The following is a 21,669-nucleotide window of genomic DNA, read 5'->3' on the forward strand; positions in this document are numbered from 1 at the left end:
ACATAAATTTGCATTTTGCACATCTCTTTCAGTAAATGGAACTACTGTTAAATGGAACTAATTTTTTCGGCCCCTTGTTTATAGAGAGTCTACTGTACTTAAGGTTTTAGAATGTTCACACCCAGTGATATCCCTGGAAGTTCTTAAAAATGTTTAGTAGATCGCACAAGCAGTGAGCAGCCCATAAAATGTACGCACCATGACTTTGTTCAGCTTGTACCTCTGGGATCGAATGTCGTCCAGCAACATCTCGTATGGCGTCAGCTCATATTCCACAGGATGCAGGTGTGTTTCAACATCAACCTTTTTCAATTTCACACCTTGCCGAAGTTCTCGTATCACCTGCATCCATAGCATTGCCTACAGGGAAGAAAAAGCACGACAGCAATATCAAGATTAATGCACTAAGATTTTCTGATGGCTCATATTTAATGAAAATTTTGATACCAACATGCACGGAGCTTGACAAATGAAGATAAAGGAAGTGATTATCAGGCAGGACTTAGCTGGAACTCCTAAAAATTTGCCCACCATTTAACTTTATTTCAAGCAATAATGCTGTACATTATTAGGACAAATTCGTTCTCTCGCATATATTCTTAAAAAAATACATGGGGTATGGTGTTTTTAACCTCCAGCCTTCAAGGAAATTGATATTTGCTGTTTTAATGCAGTAAAGCAACACCTGCCCCATGAGCCATTCCAGGGTGGAAGGCTATGGATCATTTTGTAACCAGCTGGGGTTTTAATGTGCACTGACACATTGTACACACAAGCATGTAATTTTGGCTGCCACGAAAACTATAACTGCTGCTGATGGGTATCAAATCCTGATCTCACACTGCATGCCTTAGGTTGCAAGCCACCTACCCTTGTGGCTGAGTGGCTATGACGTCATGTCACCCATTCAGTGAAGACTCACAAAAATGTGCAAGAACAGATAGAGAAAGAGAGAAAGGGACAGAGGGAGGGAAATTGACAGAAATAATTAATTAAATATGCTCTACGATTAAAGCTTTATGATGAGTTTTAGGGTACCCATTAAGTTGCTGTTTTCAAGCCAGTAAGTTATCACTTTTCTTTAATTTTTCTCAAGTCCTGATACACGCCTGTGATTCAAAATATTGATCGACAAAACTAACGTCAAATAAACAGAGGTTAAATCATGTTTCAGCCAATGTTGCCAAATGTGTGATATGAGCTGGGCTTCCAATGTACAGGTGAAACAAAAAGTAAACAGAGCATGGGTTGGAGATTTTGAGGGAATTTCTTCGCCATGTGCCTAGCCAGCAACCTCAAAGTGACTTTTTAAGAAAGTCATTCTAAACTAAAATCCAGCCGCACATACTCTATTTATGCTGGCAGCTGCATAAAATAGAAATTATTCTAATTTCATCAAGCCGTGCTCCGTTAGTTTTTGGTGCACCTGTACTTGAAGGCAATTTTCGGAGAGGAAAATATGTGTAACTCATGCATGCTTCCCTCCTGGCTTAAGCACGTACAGGGACCGGCTTGTCCTAAGCAATGCAAAACAATATTTCATTATTTGATCCTGGTTCAGTTTTACATAAATAGCCACACTTTGCCAACCTTCCTTTTTTAGACATTTTCCACAGCTTCAAATTACAGTTTCAAAATTTCAACTCAATACTGTTTTGGAGATCAAAAAGATCAGTCTTCACAAAAACACCTGACAAAGAAGGCTCAGTGTTAATGCCAGCTTTATACACACAGCTTGGGGCTAGAGTAGTGTGCAGACAAGCAAAAGTTGTCCTTTTAACTGGAATGCAGCCAACACATTGTGAAAAAACAACAGAATTGCGCCACGAAATTGGCAAAAGAATTGCCTCATAGCAAAGTAGCAACTGGAAAACATTTTCAAATAATGAACAGTTGCAACTCTCATGTGCCATGCATAGGGCTGAACATACACAGTATACCTGATATCATATAAACTTTACAGAAAGTCTACTACGTTAACATTTCAGGTGATAAATCATAACTTCCAAACAATGCGAAGGCTGTAACTTCCACTAACACCTGCAATGTTTTTCTGAAAGTATGTAACTCTTCTCATGTCTAAACAACAACTTTGATAATTAGTTTTAACAGAACTGGGGTTGTATTTAAATATAACTGACGGCAAGTTTCTTCAAGATTTCAGCGACCTATTTATTAAAAGAATTTGGACAATCACATGGGAAGTGGAGTTTATATTGCCTTACGGGATGAACGTTAAAAATAAGTTCTTGCTGCAGTAGCTCCACATGCCTCATTTTAGCAAAACAAGCACAGAACATGAGTTTTTACCAAGTGGTCAGATGATGAACCAACAGATGTACAGGAAAGTTTTAGAAAACGTGGGAGACACTGTGCACAGAACGAGGTATGAACTGTAGAAACGCCACATCTCAGTGCTGAAGCATGACAATGGGCGGCTTACACATTGGTCCTGGCTGCAGTTACAGGGTAAAAATCATTCATTGCACCCGGTCCACTTTATTCTTTGGGCTCTGCCACTACAGGCTTTTTTTATTTTCTAAACTAAGAAGGAGTTTGAAAGGACGTTGCTTCGAAACCATTCGAGATTCAAGAAAGTGTAAGCCGTGAACTCTTCAAAGTAAAATGGTGACAGTGCTCCATGAGGCATTCCAACAGGAGAAACGATGGTGGCAGCAGTGCATTAAAATATCTGAGAACTGCATCTAAAATTTTGCACACTGAATAATGAATTCTTTATAGCTCGGAATTCTGTATTATTTGCAACATACCTTGTAAAGAAATAAATTGTTCCTTTGCATTACATCTCTGCAAAAAAACTGTGAATCGTTTCCCTCCCATTAACTTTTGGGTTACTTACTAAAATGTGTGATTGACCATGCAGACTCTCTACACTAAAGTCCCCCACAGAATACTGCAATGTTATTTCAAATATCTGTTGGTTTAAATAAGCTATTTAGCTTGAAATACTTGGTGCAAATATTGCCTCAGATAAGCGTGGTGTAAATATTTTGGACTGAACGTTTTCCCCACCTCCTGAAACTGTCTGCCCCATCACCCTTGCCCCCGGATTTAGTGAATCCATCCATGTGTTTAAGTTCACTTCTCACTTATACCCTTTTTGACAAGCAAGCCAGTCATCAAAGAGATACTCATTTATAAGAGCTTACAAACGGAAAAAGGGAGAGGAGACAACATGGTTTAAGGAAAAAAAATTTAATGTCAGATAATAACTGCCAAATATATTCATATATGTACTTATCAGGTGCTAGTAAATATGGTTATATATTTACCAACAGGCTCCATATATGAACATGAATGAGAACTTGCAAATAAATTGCCCCCTTTTTTTTTACTCCTAAAAACACCTGACCATATTCCATACTGCTACCTAATATCCACATCATTTTACCATCATTCCAATCTCTTAAAAGGACACCAAAGGCAGAAAAACTTTGTTTTAACTGAAAGATCACTCGTTCTGCAGCCCTGCTGGCTTCTGTTCGATGACCAACAATGCCATAATTTCTGACAAATATATAAAACTTCTTTACAGCGCTTGTCTGGGTCCATGCCTTTGTTGTGCGCTTTTGTCCCTGTTCTGTGCTGTAGTCACAATGAGCCCTTATCAACTAGCCCAGCTTACCACGCTTCTGCAATTAAAGTTGGCATTGTTCTGTGTCGTTTCCGTTCCATTTTTTCCTGATGCTAAAGAGTGCATTACAAAGCGCCCAGAGTGCACCAGGGCCTTATGCTCTCCTTTACTTGATCTTCACGGTTTTCATGAAAGCCTGCTCCAATTGGCTCCCACTTTGGCCCAAGATTCGAAGACAATCACAAAGGGCCTTTTTGATGTCATTTTGGTATGGTGGTGTCCAGGCAAAGTCTGCCACCAGGCCCTGCATCTCTGCTGCCCCTAGCAAAACTTTCTCATGAAGTATTGCCACTTGAGAAGAAGGTGTATAAAATACATGTGCAACTGGCTATTGTTGATGCCCGACACGTCTCAGCAGCATAGTTGCTCATGCTAATGAGCTCCGGCTTTCGTCGCAGGCTGTTGCAACATTTATGAGTGGAATCATAGGTCGGCAGGCTCACTCACAAATGCACCCACACACCCACCACTCACCACTCACGAGTGAGTGATGAGTGAGCCTCGCCATCGTTATGAACTGGTGAGTGCGTGTGCAAGTGAGTGCGAGCCCCACACGCAGTAAGCTCTGCTAACCGCTCACGAGTGCGAGCACCACTCGCGGCAAGCCTCACCCACCACTTGTGAGTGGCTTTCGCACTCGCGGGGAGCCCCGCTCACCCCTCACGAGTGTGAGTGCCACTCGCAGGGAATCCCACTCACCGCTCGCAAGTGCACTCGTGCTACTCACGCGACTTGCGGGGCTTACAGCGGTGAGCGCCACTATTGCGCTTGTACTCGCTGTTGGCTATTCGTCACAGGAGCCACTCACTGTGATGGTTGTTAATGGAGGGATTGCTTTTAGCTTCAGAAATATGTTGTCACGGCACTCCTGCTAGGGGGCACCATAGAATCACCTCTGGTGGCGTGTTGATTTAGGAAAATGATTTGGATGGACTTCCGACACCATAACGCACTGATACTGTTCCGTTTCATAACTCATGGAGGGTCTGCTGACGCCCACTCGCGTGCGAGTAGTGACGACGAGTGCCGAGTGCGAGCACGAGTGAGTGCGAGTGGCGACGGCGAGGGGTGAGCGTGAGGGCGAGTTGTGAATGCGAGTGAGTACGAGTGGAGAGGACGAGTAGTGAGCGTGAGTGCGAGAGGTGAGGGCGACTGGTGAGTGTGAGTGTGAGGCAGTGCGTGAGAAAGATATTTTTCTGTGTGAGTGTGAGTGAGTGGCACCCTGTTTTGCTGAGGTATGGGTATGGTAGGCTCCGGCGTTCATCCTAATGCACCTTTTGACCGCACTTGTACTGCAAGGCAAAATGAAGCTGAAACAAAGCCTGTGGTGAGGCATCCTATTTTATAACATTCCCTAACCGAGATTGGTGTTTTTTAAAAAAGTACGTGCTGAGCAAAAGTCCTCACAAACATTAATTTAGATTTGCATGTCCCTGCATTGCTGCCTGCTTCAGAAAAATGCTCAGTCAAGCTCCACCCATTCCATTTCACCACGTATTCATGATTCATGATGTCAAAAATTGTAGGGTGGGAAAGTGTTGAGGGGCAATACCTGTTTTCATGCTTTTCACATTTTCTTTGCTGATAAGCAACTGGTGCTGCTGCAAATGGTATATTTGTTTGTATTGACATAATTCTAATTTATTGATATTGGCCAACTTGTCTTCCCACCTTGGTGTCCCAGAATATCCAGATTAAAAACTTAACACAAGCAATTCGATGAAGTTAGTAACCCCTCATCTACACTCAGCGATGCAACATCCAATGCTTGTTAGGTCAATGTCCTTAGTATCCTACTATTTACTTTTATCAATGACCTGAAAAGCAAATTTTCATCCAACCAACTGTTCAGACCCAAGTGCACAATATACAACAAAATGTGCTCTAAAGCAAACCACCTGCTTTTTTTTTTGTATGACATAAGTCAAACTACAAACTGACGGTTATTTAAAAAATGCCACTCAACGAGAAATTAAAAGCAGCCTCAAACAGCACCTCCGTTAAAGGTCACTGACACCCAAGAACTAAAGCTCTCGAGTTTAAGCAATAAGGTATTTAAGGCACTTCAGTTATTACTTGACAATGAACTGGTCCTGGACACATCCACTTACAAGTACCACAGTGCACACTTTCAGCCTAGTTAACCTTGGTCAACTTGTATGAAACAAGTTTGTGCCCCTTTACTGCACTATCACAGCAATGGCCCTGCATAATGTGTAGTGCGTAGCTCTGCAAATACATCAGTTCATCCTAGGCCAAAAATGACTGAGATCTAAAAAGACAGAGTCTGCTTGAGGGATCTTGAAAGCACTGCGATGATGGCTATTAAACTCAAAGGGACAGACAACCGATTTTTGTGGAGTGCATAGCCCACATGAAAGCTAGCATTTTATATACTGGGGTAACCGCAAGCAACTTCTAAATAAACAGGCGGAAATAACTTTCATTTTGCACTAAAATTTCAGAAGTCTGAAAGGTGGTGCCATGTAGTTTCTAAACGTGACTCTAACGTACGGTGTCCGAACAACTCCGTTAATTTCAATGCCCGATTCAAAAACCGCATGAAGGAATAGAAAAGGCTGCACATTATTGTTGTTTCAGCCAGGGACACGTTTTTAAACACCTCCTTTCATCTCACGTGCAGTTAAAAGTATGTTGCTGCACGGCTCGCTGTCTTGGTTGCCAGCACACCTTTTGCAGGGACAACGTATAGCTGGTAGATCTAAAACTTCCGATTTCAAAAGTTCTAGGGCGCTATCAACAAAACCATTTCGGGTTAAGGTGTTTCAAGTGATGCCCTTTCATTAGGGATGAAGAAAATATACTCGTCAAAAATCGGTTGTCTGTCCCTTTAAAATTTGACGTTTTGCTGAGAACTCGCTTTAAATTTGCTTGATTTGTGAGCAGCAAAAGAGGAAATTGTTTGCTTACCGGTTGTGTAGTTAGCCCCCTCAGAGCCCACACGATTAGCTGATCAACACTGACTGCATTAATAATTAGAGCATGATAAATGACCACAGAGCCCACCTGCGTCTTTTAGATGATTGGTTTCCCACACTACGTTTCCCGCAATAAACGTGCTTCCACAGATTGGCTTTATGCTTTGCAAGTAAAACTTTAATGGGCTTTAATTTCTTGCCGCCTAAATTGACTTGAGTGGCTGTTTTCTTTACCTAGACTTCTGTAATACTTTCTACAGGCACAACTGACAGCCACACCATGCCCTCAAACAGCATAGAAGCTTTGCCATAGCTGGAAAGTTATCAGAAGTGCATCATCTGACAAATGTAAGCAATTTGCATATAAAAAACCATGACCTCAAAAAAAGTGCATCAGCCTTTTTCGTGCTTTTCATTTATGGCTATCAGAAAGCGCTGTTTTAATAAGAATGTTGCTCCACAGCAATCAAACGTGGTTAAAGTCTGAATGTTTCACGAATTATAATGTCTAATCCAACCACTTAACTGGGCTATTAAGGTATGATATACCTTCCATTGCATCCAGAACATAAAATCGTACCTTCCAGCGGAAAATTACACATTGTGTTAAAAAATGTCTCAACAAAACGTCACTGAGCTTACTGGTATGTTCTGGCTGAATTTACTGCAGTGTAGCACGTATTTTAGTTCTGCAAACGTTTTCTCCCGACCACGCTGTATGTCAGGACGATTTGTCCTGCATTTGTATTTTGTGTGTCGTGCCTGTCTACAGACACGGCAACCCCTTGGCTTCATTCAATAAAAAACTTGACTTGCCAGTGGCCACCCGCCTCCACAGTGTTACTCAACTTCATCTACATGGTCATTCAATCTCAAAAGGACAACTTTTCAAGCCCAGACACTCCCACAGGCCCCACAAGGCTGTTCTGTCCACATCCAAGCTACCCTGATTTATGGTACACACTCCACACCCATGGACCGTGATAGTTTCCTAAATTCACACGCTGTCACCCTGCCTTTCGTGCTAAGCAGAGTGAAAGAAGTTGCCCTTTATTATAAAGTGAAAACCCCACAAATATGTGAAATTTACTTGCTGGCCACAAATGCTTACACTGAGCTTGTGAAGCAGTTGATGGCTGGCATTGGCTGTGAGGTCATTTGTATTATTTTTCAAAGTGTGCAATGGAAATGTTCCCAATGAGTGTACCTCAGCATGGTGAGAGCAAATTCGCCAACAGTTTGTATGGCAAAAAATTTAAGTTTAGTACTAACCAGTTCAACAAAACTATTGCATAAAAATGTTCAATAGCCCATACACAATACCAGCTGACATTATGCCACGGATGCCAACCACAAAGTTCGCATTATTCAACAATATTCCGGCTCCCCCTTTCACTTCTCAGATACCATATCGCACACAATTAAAATCAATTTGAAAAATGCACATGTGACTGCGAAAGAAAAAAGTGCCACTTCATGTCTTTCTTAGGAATCGTTACAAATATAGACAATAGCACACGCGCTTAAGCGCAATGCTTAAAATCTGCTACCAGTTTACTTAAGGTGCTTGGGCATTCTCAGCTTTACTTCCATTAAGAACGCACGGGACAAAAAAAATAAGCAATTATTCCCTTTGTGGTTGGCATCCTAGCTTTTCCCCCATGAACAATCCCACTGACCAGATGAGCTCCCGTCCCACTCGTGATTTCAAGTAAATTTTATGTTGCAACTACAAAGCAGCTAAAATGCCATGTTCAAAAATGCTAGCATTTTTATTTTTAAATTTTAAATTTAAATCTTAAATTTTTATTGTGCTACTGCAGTAACTAGTTTGTACACTTCTAGTTGAAGTTACAATTATACAAGTCTAAGCAGTACATCCCAAAATATGGCGAGCAACCGTTGATGTCAAGTTCAGAATACTAGTTTATAAACTTTACAAAAATAAGCAAGAAACTGTCATTTGAAGGTCTTTGGGGTGCAACAGCTCAATACTACATACAAAAGACAAAATGATTATTTTGCCAGCACGTTGATCTGAAAGGCTTACAGATTGTCAACAAAAATACAGGAGAAAAATGATTTTCAGTGCTATCTTCTCAATTCTGAAGCCCAATGCCTCCCCGAACATACTGCTGCTCTTTCATAGAAAGATGTTTCTCTGCCCAATTTCTGTTGAGGAGACCTTTTCTTGAGGCTCTTTGAAGCAATGTTCGCAAGTTCATACGCAAGAATTTCCAAACACGCACTTATGAGTTATAAAAAAACACCTGTTATGACGACAGCTCACAGACGTTTCCTTTTGCTATGGTGTGCATAAGAGTATAAAAGAGATTGATTACCCAATCTTGGAAGTGCTTATTAAAATTTTTGTTTACCCAATCTTGAAACTGCAAGCCATCTAGGTCTGAGGTATCTGGATCACTGTGGTGCGACTTTATAAATTCCTGCAAAACAGAAAGTAAAAAACAAAAAGTAAAACATGATTGCAGCCACAAGCATATGGGTTACATGCACATTTACTGCTTGCACTCAACAAGCTAGGATAACTCAAAGAAACAGTGAAACCAACTAATAACAAATTAAAGGAGTGCTGGTGCTGTGAAATTTAAAATTTCGAGCTACAGACGGCACTTCTAATATAGCACACTGAAAACTGGGAAGACTTTACGGGTAACAAAGAATGAGCTGGCATATTATGGTAACGAGTAAATCAGATACACTCTCCAGTACTTTATCATCAAAATGTACAAAATGCAAAAAACTTGTATAATTTTTACGGAATTATCCTAACAAATATTTTTGCCACCAATGACAACACGTGACAATTCAACCCGGTAATCGAGAGGAGACGCAGCATCAGCACTAATAGGAGCCTAGCAACACTCGAGTTTCACTATTTTAGCACACGACTAAAGCCGTTCTACGTGTTAATGTTAAAGCTACTATTACAACTGCCAGTAAAAAAAAAAAGACTACACAGCAACAGCACAAGAAATCATGCAAAATATTCTGGGGTGCTGTTTTTCCCCTGCTTCTTAAAGCAGGCATTACACTCACTTTGGTTCCACTAGAGATTTTTTGTAGAAATGTTGACAGCTCGAGCGCCTCAGCCACCAGTGCCCGGCAAACTGCCTTGTAGTGCATGTCGGCCTGTGCCGGATTTTGAAGGTGGCTGGCACACATCTGTAAGAGGCCGGAAGTTGCAAATCATGAGATTGTTGTGCGAGCAAACACGACCTGTACACACGCTGCAGGTAGCAGTGCGGTCAATAGTGTCACTAGATAAGGTTACAGAGTATCAGCACTCCTTTCTCTTATTGTTCCGTGCCGCCGCTGTGATCATTGGTCAGTTCGCGTCACGTGACATTTGTCTGACTGCGACGGTTCCTGGGCGCCGCCATTTTGTTGTTTATACGTTTTCTGTCGGTCAACTGTGGTAGCAGTCTCAACTTGTCTTCCACGCTCTGCGGCTGCGCGCGGCTGGGGTAGTTCCGAACGCGAATAAAAGATAACGCGCTTTGCTGTATTTCAGCTGCAGAAGTGTGTCCAGAGATGCCCTTTGCTGCGTCTTCAGTAACGCTCTTTACTAGTGACCTCGTCAAAGTTAGTGGTCAGGCCGCAGAAGTGGCAATCTGGCAACACTGATAAGCACCAAAATGGCAGCCGTCGCTCACTTGCGTGCCTCAGTGACGGTACTCGGTATCTGATCTAGTGACACTAGCGATGACAACCCCAGCATAGCTGCAGCCTGAAGTGCCTGCCTGCTTCCATTGCTTAATGCTGATGGCAACCAAGCACTTCCAAGTGTTGCGCTGTCGAGACATCAGTACCCTCAAAAACAAATTATATTTATAGGGGTGCACGAGTAGTGATTTTTTGTTTTGAAGGAAATATGAAGCGATAATGATTTTGTTTGAATAGTTGCAAAACAAAACGAGTATTTTCAAAGCAAGGCAAATTTTGACTGATTTCCAGAAAGAAAACTGAAATTTACAGTTCCTCAAGCATGCTTGAGTAACAAGCCTGTAGAAAAATAAAAGGCACATCTAAAAAAGTTTGCAAATTTTTTTTAGTGTATAAAACAAGCATAAACTATCCTGCTGCTGTTAGCTTTATAGATGGTATTCTATTTTATACTGGGGCAACTTCCACCCTAAGAATGTAATGACCTCAACCACAAGTGCACTGACCTCACCCCCAAGTGCTTCAGTATTAGTGTAATGAAGGTATATATTCTGACAAGCTAAGATTAACACATTTCTTTTTTTTAAGAAAAAAGAACATAGGCGGTAGTTCCACAGTCTTCCATGTCAGTTTTAGGAAGGGAACTGTGGGTATAAGGAAGCTCATGCATGGAAAATTAGCCTGATTTTTAAACCCTCGTCAGCATGCCTTCATGGCGCGGTATAGTATAATCCCCGCTTTGAGCTTCCTCGCGGGATCCTTTTTCAGTACTAACAACACAAGTTTTATTTTAAAAAACAACATGCGCCCCGAATGTCCCGCAAGCACAAGAATCTTAAAAATGGGTTCTGCCAAGGGCATTCGATGATAAAGAGTCGAGACCAAAATTGGCCCAAGTGTCCGGTAAACGTGCAGGGTCCACAAACCAGCTTGCTGCAGTGTCAAATACTTATAGTCAAGACCGCTATGCGCCTAGGAGCGCGAAGCTTGACAAGTTCATATTTTTCTTATTTCCCATTTAGACCAAAAAGGAACATCCCCGGTTTTAAAAGAAGAAACTTCGAGCATCGTTTGCGCAAGAACCGGGGACTCGGGGACTATGGCAGTATGTAGCTAGACTTTCTTATCTAGAAGGTGTTGACCAGGGCAGACTGAGCAAATTACACTATCACCACGCAAAAATAGAAGCACCAGGGCAGAGTTGGCCCAATGCCAAGGAGATAACTGGCGCTCCCCAAAAGCAGCTTCCCGTTGCGGTTCCCGCACGTCACCGGAGCAGTGCGGGAAAGGCCGCAAGTGAAGAACGCCTGCGCATGTCTTCGAACTTGACTTTTCGAAATTCGATAATTTATTAGAAATTCTTAATTAATGTTATTCGATTCGAAGACGAATCGAACATCTGGTAATTCCCTTCGATATTCGAAGCTTATCAATTTTCGCACACACCTAATTATTAGCAACCAGAAAAGAGCCGAAATCTCTGCGTTGCTTAGACAGTAAGCAAAATGAGTACAAGCATGATCTTAAAAAATACGGACACATTTCACAGACAGAAAATCGGCCATGGCCACCTGTTTAAGTAGTCCTTTGTTTGCAGCGACGTTGAGATCGCATTAGGTGCCATTTAGATTAAAGTTATGCAGAGCCCATCCACTGTAGTTGCTTTACAAGATCGCAGATCAGCTTTCTTTTCATTGTTGGCAGGTTAGTTTAATTTACAGAGCCTCAAGTACCAGACTTGGGTGGCAGAACTCGCCAGAACTATACATACGGAAGTCCCACCATTTTCAACCAGGAGGGATAAATTAGTGACTTCGAATGAAACTGCTTCAGCAATTCCCCTCCCACCCCATAGGAACTCATGCAGTCAGTGTCAGTTGTATCTTGGCACAGTATATCCCAGAGCAGGACTGAGTGAATAAGCTAAAACTATGAAAGGTAGTGCAGGTGTGCCTTGCTCCGAGGGAATGCTCAAAAACAAAAATATTTGGTCACCATAACGCTCTTTTGTTACCATGAAGACGGCAAAAGACGCCGCGAAACAACCGGAGCGGCCGCATAAGAGCTATGCTCTAAAACGCCCCTCATGTGCAGTTGACGTCGGTCATCACGGCTGGGTGAAAGTTAGAAGGAAAAAAAAGCCCCATAGTACAAACTCTAATATGCTAAATTTACAATATTGCATATGTAAAAAAAAAAAAAAATAGCGCATTGCCTCAAGCTGGGTAACGTGATTGTGCAAAAGAATCATGATCAGTGGATTCTGAGGCACCTAAGATTCTGCTATGGAAACAACAACAACAACAAAAAAAGAATTGCAATACTCGCCCTTTCATAATTTAATTATCCATAAACAATGCAAACAACTTTTTTTGGATTTCATCATTTTGATGAAAAAGAACGGTAAAGTGCGAACTGAGAAGGCAAACGTCGCAGTAAAATGACGGAAGTTCGAGGCTGAGTTCACTATGACTGTGCCTCCCAGTGCCGGCAGTATGCTGAAGATGGGGGGGTCAGAGAAGAGTCTCTTACGAGCGAGAAGCTATTCCTCTCACAGGTGCGCAAAGCCGAGCTAGCGCTGTTTTCCCCGTGGGAGCGCGCACTCGCGGAAGGCAGCTGAAAAGAGAAGGGCGTTCGTGACGAGCGCGCAGTGCAAGCAGTGCGGCGCGAGCAACAGGCCCAGCGCGGGCTCGGTCGATGCGTTCGCAGTGGGGCCCGAGCGAAACTGCGCGTGCCCGCGCAGGCCCCGCGGTCACGACTCGATAAGAGGGCCCCCGTGTGTTTCTCGGCGGGAAACGGCCGGAAGTCCCGCGAGGCGGCCACGTTCGGTCAAGGGCGAAATCGTGAGAGGATGAGCGGCTGTCCGCGATGACGAGCGCACGTCACTCGAACAAAGCAGCTCCCCCAACTGTCTCCTCCGCCAAAAAGCGTTTCTGCGTGACCGCTGGGCAAACTTTCCGGCGGCGAAAGGCGAAGGAGGAGCGCGCACCTCGAGCACCTTGGCGAGCGTGAGGCCCGCCCTGTGCGCGGGGGGCTTGCCGCCGGCGCCGCCGTCCCCGCCGCCAGGGTCGTCCTCGCCGGAGTCCTTCTCGATGCCCTCGTCGTGGCAGTCTTCCTCGCCAGAGTCGTCGTCCGAGCTCATCTCCTCGTCTTCGTCCGAGCAGCACTCGGGGTCGGCCGACGTCATGCGGTCCAGCAGCATCTCGAACGGCCGGCTTAAGACGTGCTCCTCGTCCTCCCCGAGGCCGTACTCGAGCGCGTGGAACAGCACGAGGCCCAGGCTGCAGACGAGCTGCGCACAAGAAACGGCACGCCGACGACATCAAACTCTCCGACCGAAAAGGGAAACAAGAGAAAATACAGGGAACAAAGGCGTTCTTGATGGTGTTGGACTGCAACGGTCTCCACAGTCAATAATTTCCCGGAGAAAAATTTGCCCTCAAATCAGTGTGTCGAACCGGAAAAAAAATACCGCCAAGGTTGCGTTTAGGGGTCAGGTAAATTCATTTTGTTCCGGTTCAGTTCCGGTTCGACTAATTCATGCACTCCTATTAAGGGACACCAGGGACAAATTTGTGTTGGCAGTATATTGTGTGCAGTCACTCCTTGAATCATTGCAAGAACTCTCCCGCAAGAGCTGCCTTCGCCGAACTGGCCAGTGAGTTTGAGACTCTTGAAATGTCTATTACGAACAGTAACTTACGCGAGAAGGAGTAGCCGGCGCTCCTATAAAGCGTCAACCTCTCCTATTTTTCCACCAGGTATTAAAGAAAGAAGCCAGAAGAATTCATGCACCGAACCGGTTCGAGAACTGGTTCAGAGTTGTATTAGCGAAGCGCGAAAAAAAAAAAACATTGGAATTTAAAGTCACCATGAAACTCGAATACAATTTTTGTTCGCTCAAAATACTTAAAAAAAAAAAAACACGTGGCGCAATATCAAAGTAAACCTTAAACAAATAGGGCAGATATTAAAGCAGCCGCACCATCCACTTTTTTACCCATCCCTTATGTCATCCTATGGACCACACGAAGCCGCCGCCAAGCTAAGAGCCTATAGGATTCATTGGTGCCTCTTGTTCCGCTTTATTGTATCTTGAATGCTAACAAGGAGTTAACACACTGTTAACTCTCCTCTAATTGTTTCCTTATTACGCCACTGCTTACGCATGTGTAGCAGAGAATTTCAATGTTTTTCGATGCTTTATCTTTTATGGTGAAAACGTCCTTCAGGCTAATAGGAACTAATCGAGCTACCAAAGGATAGTTCTTCAAGTAAGGTATAGTTGGGCTTTGATTTCATGGTCCATTTAGTGTCCTAGGCCAAGCGAGTAAGGAGACGTAGCAGAACAATAGCGCCGATCACTGATTGCGGCACCTCCGGTATCGCGCTTGCTACTATCACGCCACCAAGAGAGAATGCCGCCAGCATTTTTATGCTAAAGCGCGCACACACGCACACAGAACAGAGCGTCCTCCGCCTGTGAAGAGGAGCTGAACCTCTGCAAAAGACTGTAGTACGAAAGATTCTAGTGGTAATCAGCGAGGTCGAAATCAAGTGCCCAACGATGGGTACATATTTCGATTCGGAAGAATGCAATCTCTCAAATTTCGAATTGACACTCGAAATTTTGCATTGACACGTGTCTTCTGTTATCCTCTGTTGTGTGTTCTAGAAACTTATTTCTGCGGATATTTCCCGCCTTCATTTTCCCTTTTGTTGCGTGAGTTCGCCATGCTTGCATGAGGCCGGTGCCCCGAACCAATAAAAACACATGGTTGCTAAAGTCGGCGCAGGTGCGCGTCATTTTCTTTCTGTGTCCCATCCGTCACACTGTTTTTATTCTTCCGATTATGCACAAATCACTTTCGAGGTAATACAAGCAGGTACATTTAGGGTTTGAACCTTGGCCTGCGCAGGCAGCAAACTCGCGGCTTGATTGCCCCGGCACGGACCCGGCGCGGGAACAGCAAGGTCGGTGCTTCAAACATCACCCGGGCTGCCGAGAGAGTGACATTTCTTTTGTCCGGCCTTGCACCCTGCTTGCTCGACCAGCAGCAACGTACAATTACAATATTGGTGCGCAGTCCTTTCACCATGTTGTGACCACAAAGATCGTTTATAGCGTTTTTATAGTGTGAAGAGGAAAAGTGCCGTTGATGGTGCGCGAAAGAAAAAAAAAAGCCCCGAATGACACTGACCACCCGTTATTAACAATGTACGGTCGAACCATTTTGTAGTGCATATGTAACCGTTATTTTTCTTTCCGGTTCAGTTCCGGTTCGGGTTCAGCGTACTCGAAAAATAACGGTTCGGGTTCGGGTTCAGTTCCCGAAAAAATACCGTTTCGGTTCCGGTTTAGTTCTGGTTCGATACCCTGTCTCAAGTCAATTAGGCAGCGCGAAAGAACCTCTGGCCAGATAACCGCACATTGTAAAGCAAATAATAATTGGCTGAAGATTACGATACTCCCTAATGCGAAATTTTACCGCAGTTGTTAAGCTGTTCCGACTTTGAAAAATATGTTGAGGCAAAGAATTTCACTTTATTCTTCACATATTACTCATCCCATGCAGAGCTTTGCTTCCATATATGGTTTCGGTGGGTGCGCTCTCGCTCGCGCTATGGCGCTACCAGTCAACATGCCTTCGTGACCGCGTGACCGCGTCATCGGCGAACCCACGACGTAGCGGGTCTCAGCCGCGGAGCACGCCTCGCGCTGCACCCGCAGCACTCCGGTTTCCTCCTCACAATTCAGCCATCCTCGCCCTCCGCTTTCATCCTCGCTCTCTCTTCGGTGTCCTCCTCGTTCTCTCGGTTACATCGAGAAACGACCAAGGTAAATATAAATGGTAGCGAAGGTTCGGGCAAAAAGAGGTTCAGAACCTATTGCCAGCGACATCAGCATGGGGGCTTATGGGAGTGGCGATTGAAGCGCGAATAGGTGAGGAGGGAACAAACACTAGTAACAAAAAACCAAGTTTTGTTCAACAATAAAACAACAATTATATTTTACGAACTATATTTATTTCTGAATCACATTTATTTAGGCACAGTGTATAAATAATTTATGAAAATGCCGTTCATTCTCAAAAACCTTTTTTGTAGCGCCCTCTGAAGAATGGCACATGTCATTGCTTTGCGATGCAGTCCTTGTAGTGATCGGAAAGGCGCTCCTAAAGTTCGTCTGCTAAGAAACGCCCCTCGCGTGTTTTGGTGGTGCGTATTTGCATTCGTTTTTCCTTGTTAATTTGGTGTGCACTTAATTTTTGCTGTGCGTGGAGTTGCGAGGTGCGTTGTATCGTCGGTGAACACGTGTAGTACCGTGCCCGGCAGGCACGGTGAACTACGGGACGATGCTGCCAACGGTTGGAGCGGAGCGCTTTCCTCGGTACCTACGGAAACGATGTGCTGTAAAGGTTGCAATAGCAACTCCCGTACGCCTGGCGTTTTACTGCGCCATTTTCCTCTCATTTCCACAGGTAACGCGAAACTATTGTACTGTTAATACGTGCACGGGGGTTGTGTAAGGGGACGTGGTGGTGCTTCGAAAAAAATGGGTCTAAAGCTTTGTTATGTCAGTTATCTCTTTATTTCACCTCAGGCTGGCTCAGAGCAAGTTGTGTCAATTACTCTAGGACTTCTCGGCGTAGTACCACTCGAATTTAAACGAGTCGCTATAATTGTCTTCTCTATTGCATTACAACGCTTGTAGTGCTCGTTGCTTCCCGCACTTGTATGCGCAAGCATTATTTCCATCGCAGTAGTGTGTTGTGTTGCTCCGTGCTGCGCTGCTGCCAGATCTTTCCTGCTATGTGCTTTTACATACTGCCGTCGCTTTCGTTTGCATTGATCCATTTTTTCCTCTTTTTACTTATCTGTTGCGACACTTGCCTAATAATGCAACCAGTAAATTGCAGGCGTGAATGCTGAGTGAACTTCTGTAGAAACCCTTGTCTACTTGATAAGACGCCGGGACAGCTGCAGTGTGCTCGCTGGACTTTCGTGAATCGGCATTCCTGCGGCCCGGTTTTCTACGTCAAGATGCAGTGCCTAGTTCTTTTCTCTTGTTTCGAAGTAGTTCTGCTGTTGACGCTTTCATTGCTCATAATGCTATGTGTTACTGGTAAAGTCAATTTTTCGGCGCGTAAGGAAAATCATAATGCATGTAGTGCCCACGAACATTTTGTACTTATTGCATACGTGCTCATTTTGTGCAGTGTGGTAAATTTGTTTTATGTTCATCCTGGAATAAAATTCAAATGTCTTGATTATAGCATGACTATGCGTTATTTCTTCTCTTAGAACAGAAGTACACAAACCGAGCAAGCATTATATAACCTTGATCTATACTTAAGGCACGCACGCCTACCTGCGTATGTGCGACGCAATTAAACTTAGCAGTGGCGTTGATAGAAATTGGTATCGGGGTAAGGAGTGGGCACGTTTTTTATATAAAAGGGGGGCCGGGGAGAGTGGTCAAGTGTCATTTTGGGCTCTGTATCCCAAGGCAGAAAAAAAATTCCGGTCGAGGGGGGCGGGGGGGGGGGAGGGGTGTACGTTTGCCACCCGCTGCAATCAAAATAAACTACTGATTGCTTTTATACAGCAGTGGAAGGCATGAATACAGAATAAAGGTTCAGAGAAGATGCAAGATGCTTTTATAAACACCGAGGCGAATCATACGACAGTATGCTAAAGTGCGTTTCTCTAGTCACGAGTATAAGCTGGCGTTGACTTGAAGCACACACGCCAAGGGCTCGCCAACTTGCGTCAGATGGCAATGACATGAGCCCTCAGCGATCAGAGTCCTGCTAAGGCTATTTTGAAGTCAAATTTTCCCGCTAATGCCACCAAAATGACGTCACTTTCTGACCGGATCTTGCGTCACTTCCTGTTTATTTTTTGTTCCGCCGGAAGTGTTCCCTCCTCACACAGATGGCGCTAAGCCCCATGAGCAGCTTAAGAGCCGCCATTTTCTGAACGTATGGGCTTCTATGGAAGCTTCGCTACCAGTTATATTTACCTTGAAACGACGGCGAAAGACGCCGCGAAACCACAGGTGCGGCCGCATAAGAGCTGCGATCTAAAATGCCCGTCTTGCGCAGTTGACGGCGGGCTTCACGGTTGAGTGAATCCGCACACGCGACATAGCATACGCCCCGCCAGTACAGCACATTTGCAGAAAGCAATGCACGCACTTTCAATCAAAAACCACGCGGAACATGCAGACAAGCGCCAGACAAAAGAAGCCACGCCGACGGCACTCGTGTAAGTTGGCGCATCCAGTGGCCACCAACACCGGCATATAAGCGCGGCGTGCTCTCTTGACAAGGAATGTCAAGAGGTGAAAAAACAGACATACAACAACGCTGTCTGGGACGAAAGCTCGCGAAAGCTGAGCGATGCCCAGCTTCCTTTCGCGGTCGGTGCGCCCCAGCACAAGGAATGCTGCTGCCTTACGGGGGCCACGCAAGCACTTGACCCCCGCGCCGTGTGTTCCGATCGCATGCCGGCGCTCAGCTGTGTGCCTACCGGGGGTTGGCCCCCTCCGCCCCAGAGAGTTTCTTTGCTCAGGGCGATGCACCCGACTCCCGTACCGCCCGAGGAACTGGGCAGAAGCAGCAGCGCCTGCGGGCACGGCAGCCTGACCGGAAAACTTAACAGCCTGAGGCAATGGCGGTACCAGTAAACGTGTTCTGAACAAAAACAGCGAAAAAAGATACTTCAAGCACCACGTTGAAACAAGCTGTCTTTTTTTTTTTGGCCCCGTCCCCGTATTTTAAGCCGTATTTTGTCCCCGTATTTTAAGCCATGAACCAATTCGCTCAGCAAAGCATTCTTAGTTGAGCCAACTATTCCAACATCACGTCCACAAGTGTTTTTTTGTGAAATCTTCTGTCTCTACTCATTAAATTAATATGAGCGTTACTCCAAGTAGTCTTGAACGATCGTTACTTCGAAAAGTGTTCACAAGAGGACCACAGACCACGTGATCGTGAGCAAAGAATTTCCACTGACTCGGCCATTGATCAGAAACACGTATGGAATTTGTGGTGGAGACAAAGCAGTCTCAAACGGTATCATTTATATAATGATGTGCCGCATACTGAACGCCAGGCACGCGTGCACCTTATTTCTCATCTCTGCGCCTCAAACGCCCACGCGTTCACGCACAATAATTCGAAGATGGGCGCTGTCTGCTAAATAGCTTCATTCCAGAAAAGTGGGCTTAGAACATTTATTGCGCTGACCACGACCACGAAAATTTTGTCGCATTGAATAGGGCCAGCCTTGCGACTGGACTGGGTCGGGGCGTTAATACAGAGACACCAGATGTGGCGATCCTTTGCGTCAGAAGAGAAGATTGACATGGCCTACATTCAGCATTTGCAGCAGTCTTTCTTGGCGCAAACGTGGACAACCGCAAAGGACGGTCATTATAGTTCCGACGGTTGGTTTCGGGGTGGTCATGACAACAAAAATATTAGAAATCTCTAGCGCAATAAACTCTCGAGCACCCTCTCAGGGGGGAGGGACGGGGGGGGGGGGGGGGGGGGTTGGGGGGGGGGGGGGGTTAACGTTAGTTGCCGGACCATCCGGCCATTCGTTGTGCTTCGCTCGCACGTGCGCGTGTGGGAGAGAGAGAGAGAGAGAGAGAGAGAGAGAGAGAGAGAGAGAGAGAGAGAGAGAGAGAGAGAGAGAGAATATGCATGAGATGAATTAATAATAGCCATTAGTTCAATTTTGTGGGAAAGGTATTACGGCCGAAGTAATATAAATTCCAAATCTCGTGGTTGCTCTCAACTGCACCGCGAAACGCATGAACATTTCATCTCGCCGGGGGCTGGCACGCCAGTTTATGCTGCGGCGAAGACGCCTGTATTGGTCTGAGTCACGCGGCGACTTGATCATGCCAGTGGTTCAACGCACGCCGGGGTGCGAGTTCTGGTTTGTGGCCGCGTGATCGGAGGAACGCAGCCAAGCGCGCAGACAGGCTAGAGCACTGCACGGGCCGGAATTTCTAGGCCCGGCCCGACCCGGCCCGGTAGAGACACGGCCCGGGCCCGGCCCGGGCCCGACAAGTTTTTAAAACGGGAGCCCGAGCCCGGCCCGAGCCCGACAAAAATTTAAAATACCAGCCCGAGCCCGGCCCGAGCCCGACAAAAATTTAAAATACCAGCCCGAGCCCGACCCCGGTAGAATTTAAATGAAATAATTCCGTGCCCGCCAGACTTTCTAAGTATCAGCCCGAGTCCAAAAGGCTATAAACGTGAGCCCGAAAACGTTTGCTGTTTTTAACCTAAAAGCGTAAGCATAAAGCGTCTGCATAAAGCAATGAATGGGAAATACTGTGATCACAATAATATAATTAGGATTTTGTTAGTGTTGACTCAACAGACTAAGTTTACGTACATTTACTGCTGGAATATTTGACAGCATTTGCTTTTACTATCTGTTGCTAAAGAACTGGGAGATGACGCCACGGGTTCAATTCGGGTCCATACATGAACGCGCCTGAAATATGACCAGATGACGTGTCCGCTTTCATGACTTCATTTCTGTCTTTCCCTTCAGTGATGAAGGCAGGATTATTTTGTCTGCGTTTGTTTTCTTTTCTGCCTTGAATCATGGTTTTGAAACTTTTTATCCGAAACATTGGCTCTGCTTCGAAAATTGTTCCCCGAAACTATGCACGGTTGTGACTACCGCTCATACGAAAACATGTGGGCGTCCGGCGTTCCTACTTTCGGCAAAAGAATGGGGATGTGGGGACCTTGAAGGCAGCAGCTGATGGCAACAAATCTTGTCTGCCATGCCTCAGCATTTTTGGGTGACAGCTTGCTTTCCGAAGTGGAGGAACTGCTTCAGTAGGGTTTGGTTTCGCCCTCCACGGACCCGTAGCATCCCGACGACGCTGCGGCCGCGCATGTGCGCTGTGACTGACCCATGACGACTTCGAGCCAGCCCGCCACCACCGGGGGGGGTTCCGGCAACCGTTCGAGACAAAGCGACGACGCGGGCCGCACGACCCTTCGTGGAACTTCTGTGAGGCGGACCCCGGCGACGGAATCTTTACGGCTCCAAGCCTCAGGGGACGTGTTTGTGTTGTTTTGTGAATGACTGCTTCTCCCCGCGTCTCCTCTCTTGTGCCTATTCCACCAGCCCCCATCCTGTACACAGCAGTGTATTCGACGTGTGCACTCAAAATAAAGAGCTGTACTCCCATTCTTCAGTCTCCCGCTTCTTGTGGAGGCCCAGGCGCTTGGAATGATTCCGAGTCACTAGATCCAACGCGTCAGTAGATCCAACGAGTCATTACATCCATTCGTGGATCTACTGACTCGTTGGATCTAGTGACGCGTTGGATCTAGTGACTCTGTTGGA

At 45.2% G+C, this 21,669-nt stretch overlaps 1 protein-coding gene across 1 annotated transcript in view; it reads right to left on the reverse strand.

The window, feature by feature from the left end:
• Spir (spire type actin nucleation factor) overlaps positions 1–21,669 on the reverse strand; it is a 246,504-nt gene that overhangs the window by 92,744 nt on the left and 132,091 nt on the right. Inside the window, exons 3-6 of the mRNA XM_077686600.1 lie at positions 13,271–13,573; positions 9,655–9,780; positions 8,973–9,041; positions 199–360 (exon numbers count right to left, since the gene is read on the reverse strand). Of these exons, the coding sequence (XP_077542726.1) occupies positions 199–360; positions 8,973–9,041; positions 9,655–9,780; positions 13,271–13,573 (660 nt within the window). The remainder of the gene's footprint in view (positions 1–198; positions 361–8,972; positions 9,042–9,654; positions 9,781–13,270; positions 13,574–21,669) is intronic.

The sequence above is a fragment of the Haemaphysalis longicornis genome, unplaced genomic scaffold, assembly GCF_048455015.1.
Source record: "Haemaphysalis longicornis isolate Haplotype H1 unplaced genomic scaffold, Haemaphysalis longicornis Haplotype H1 scaffold_1, whole genome shotgun sequence".
NCBI lineage: Eukaryota > Metazoa > Arthropoda > Arachnida > Ixodida > Ixodidae > Haemaphysalis > Haemaphysalis longicornis.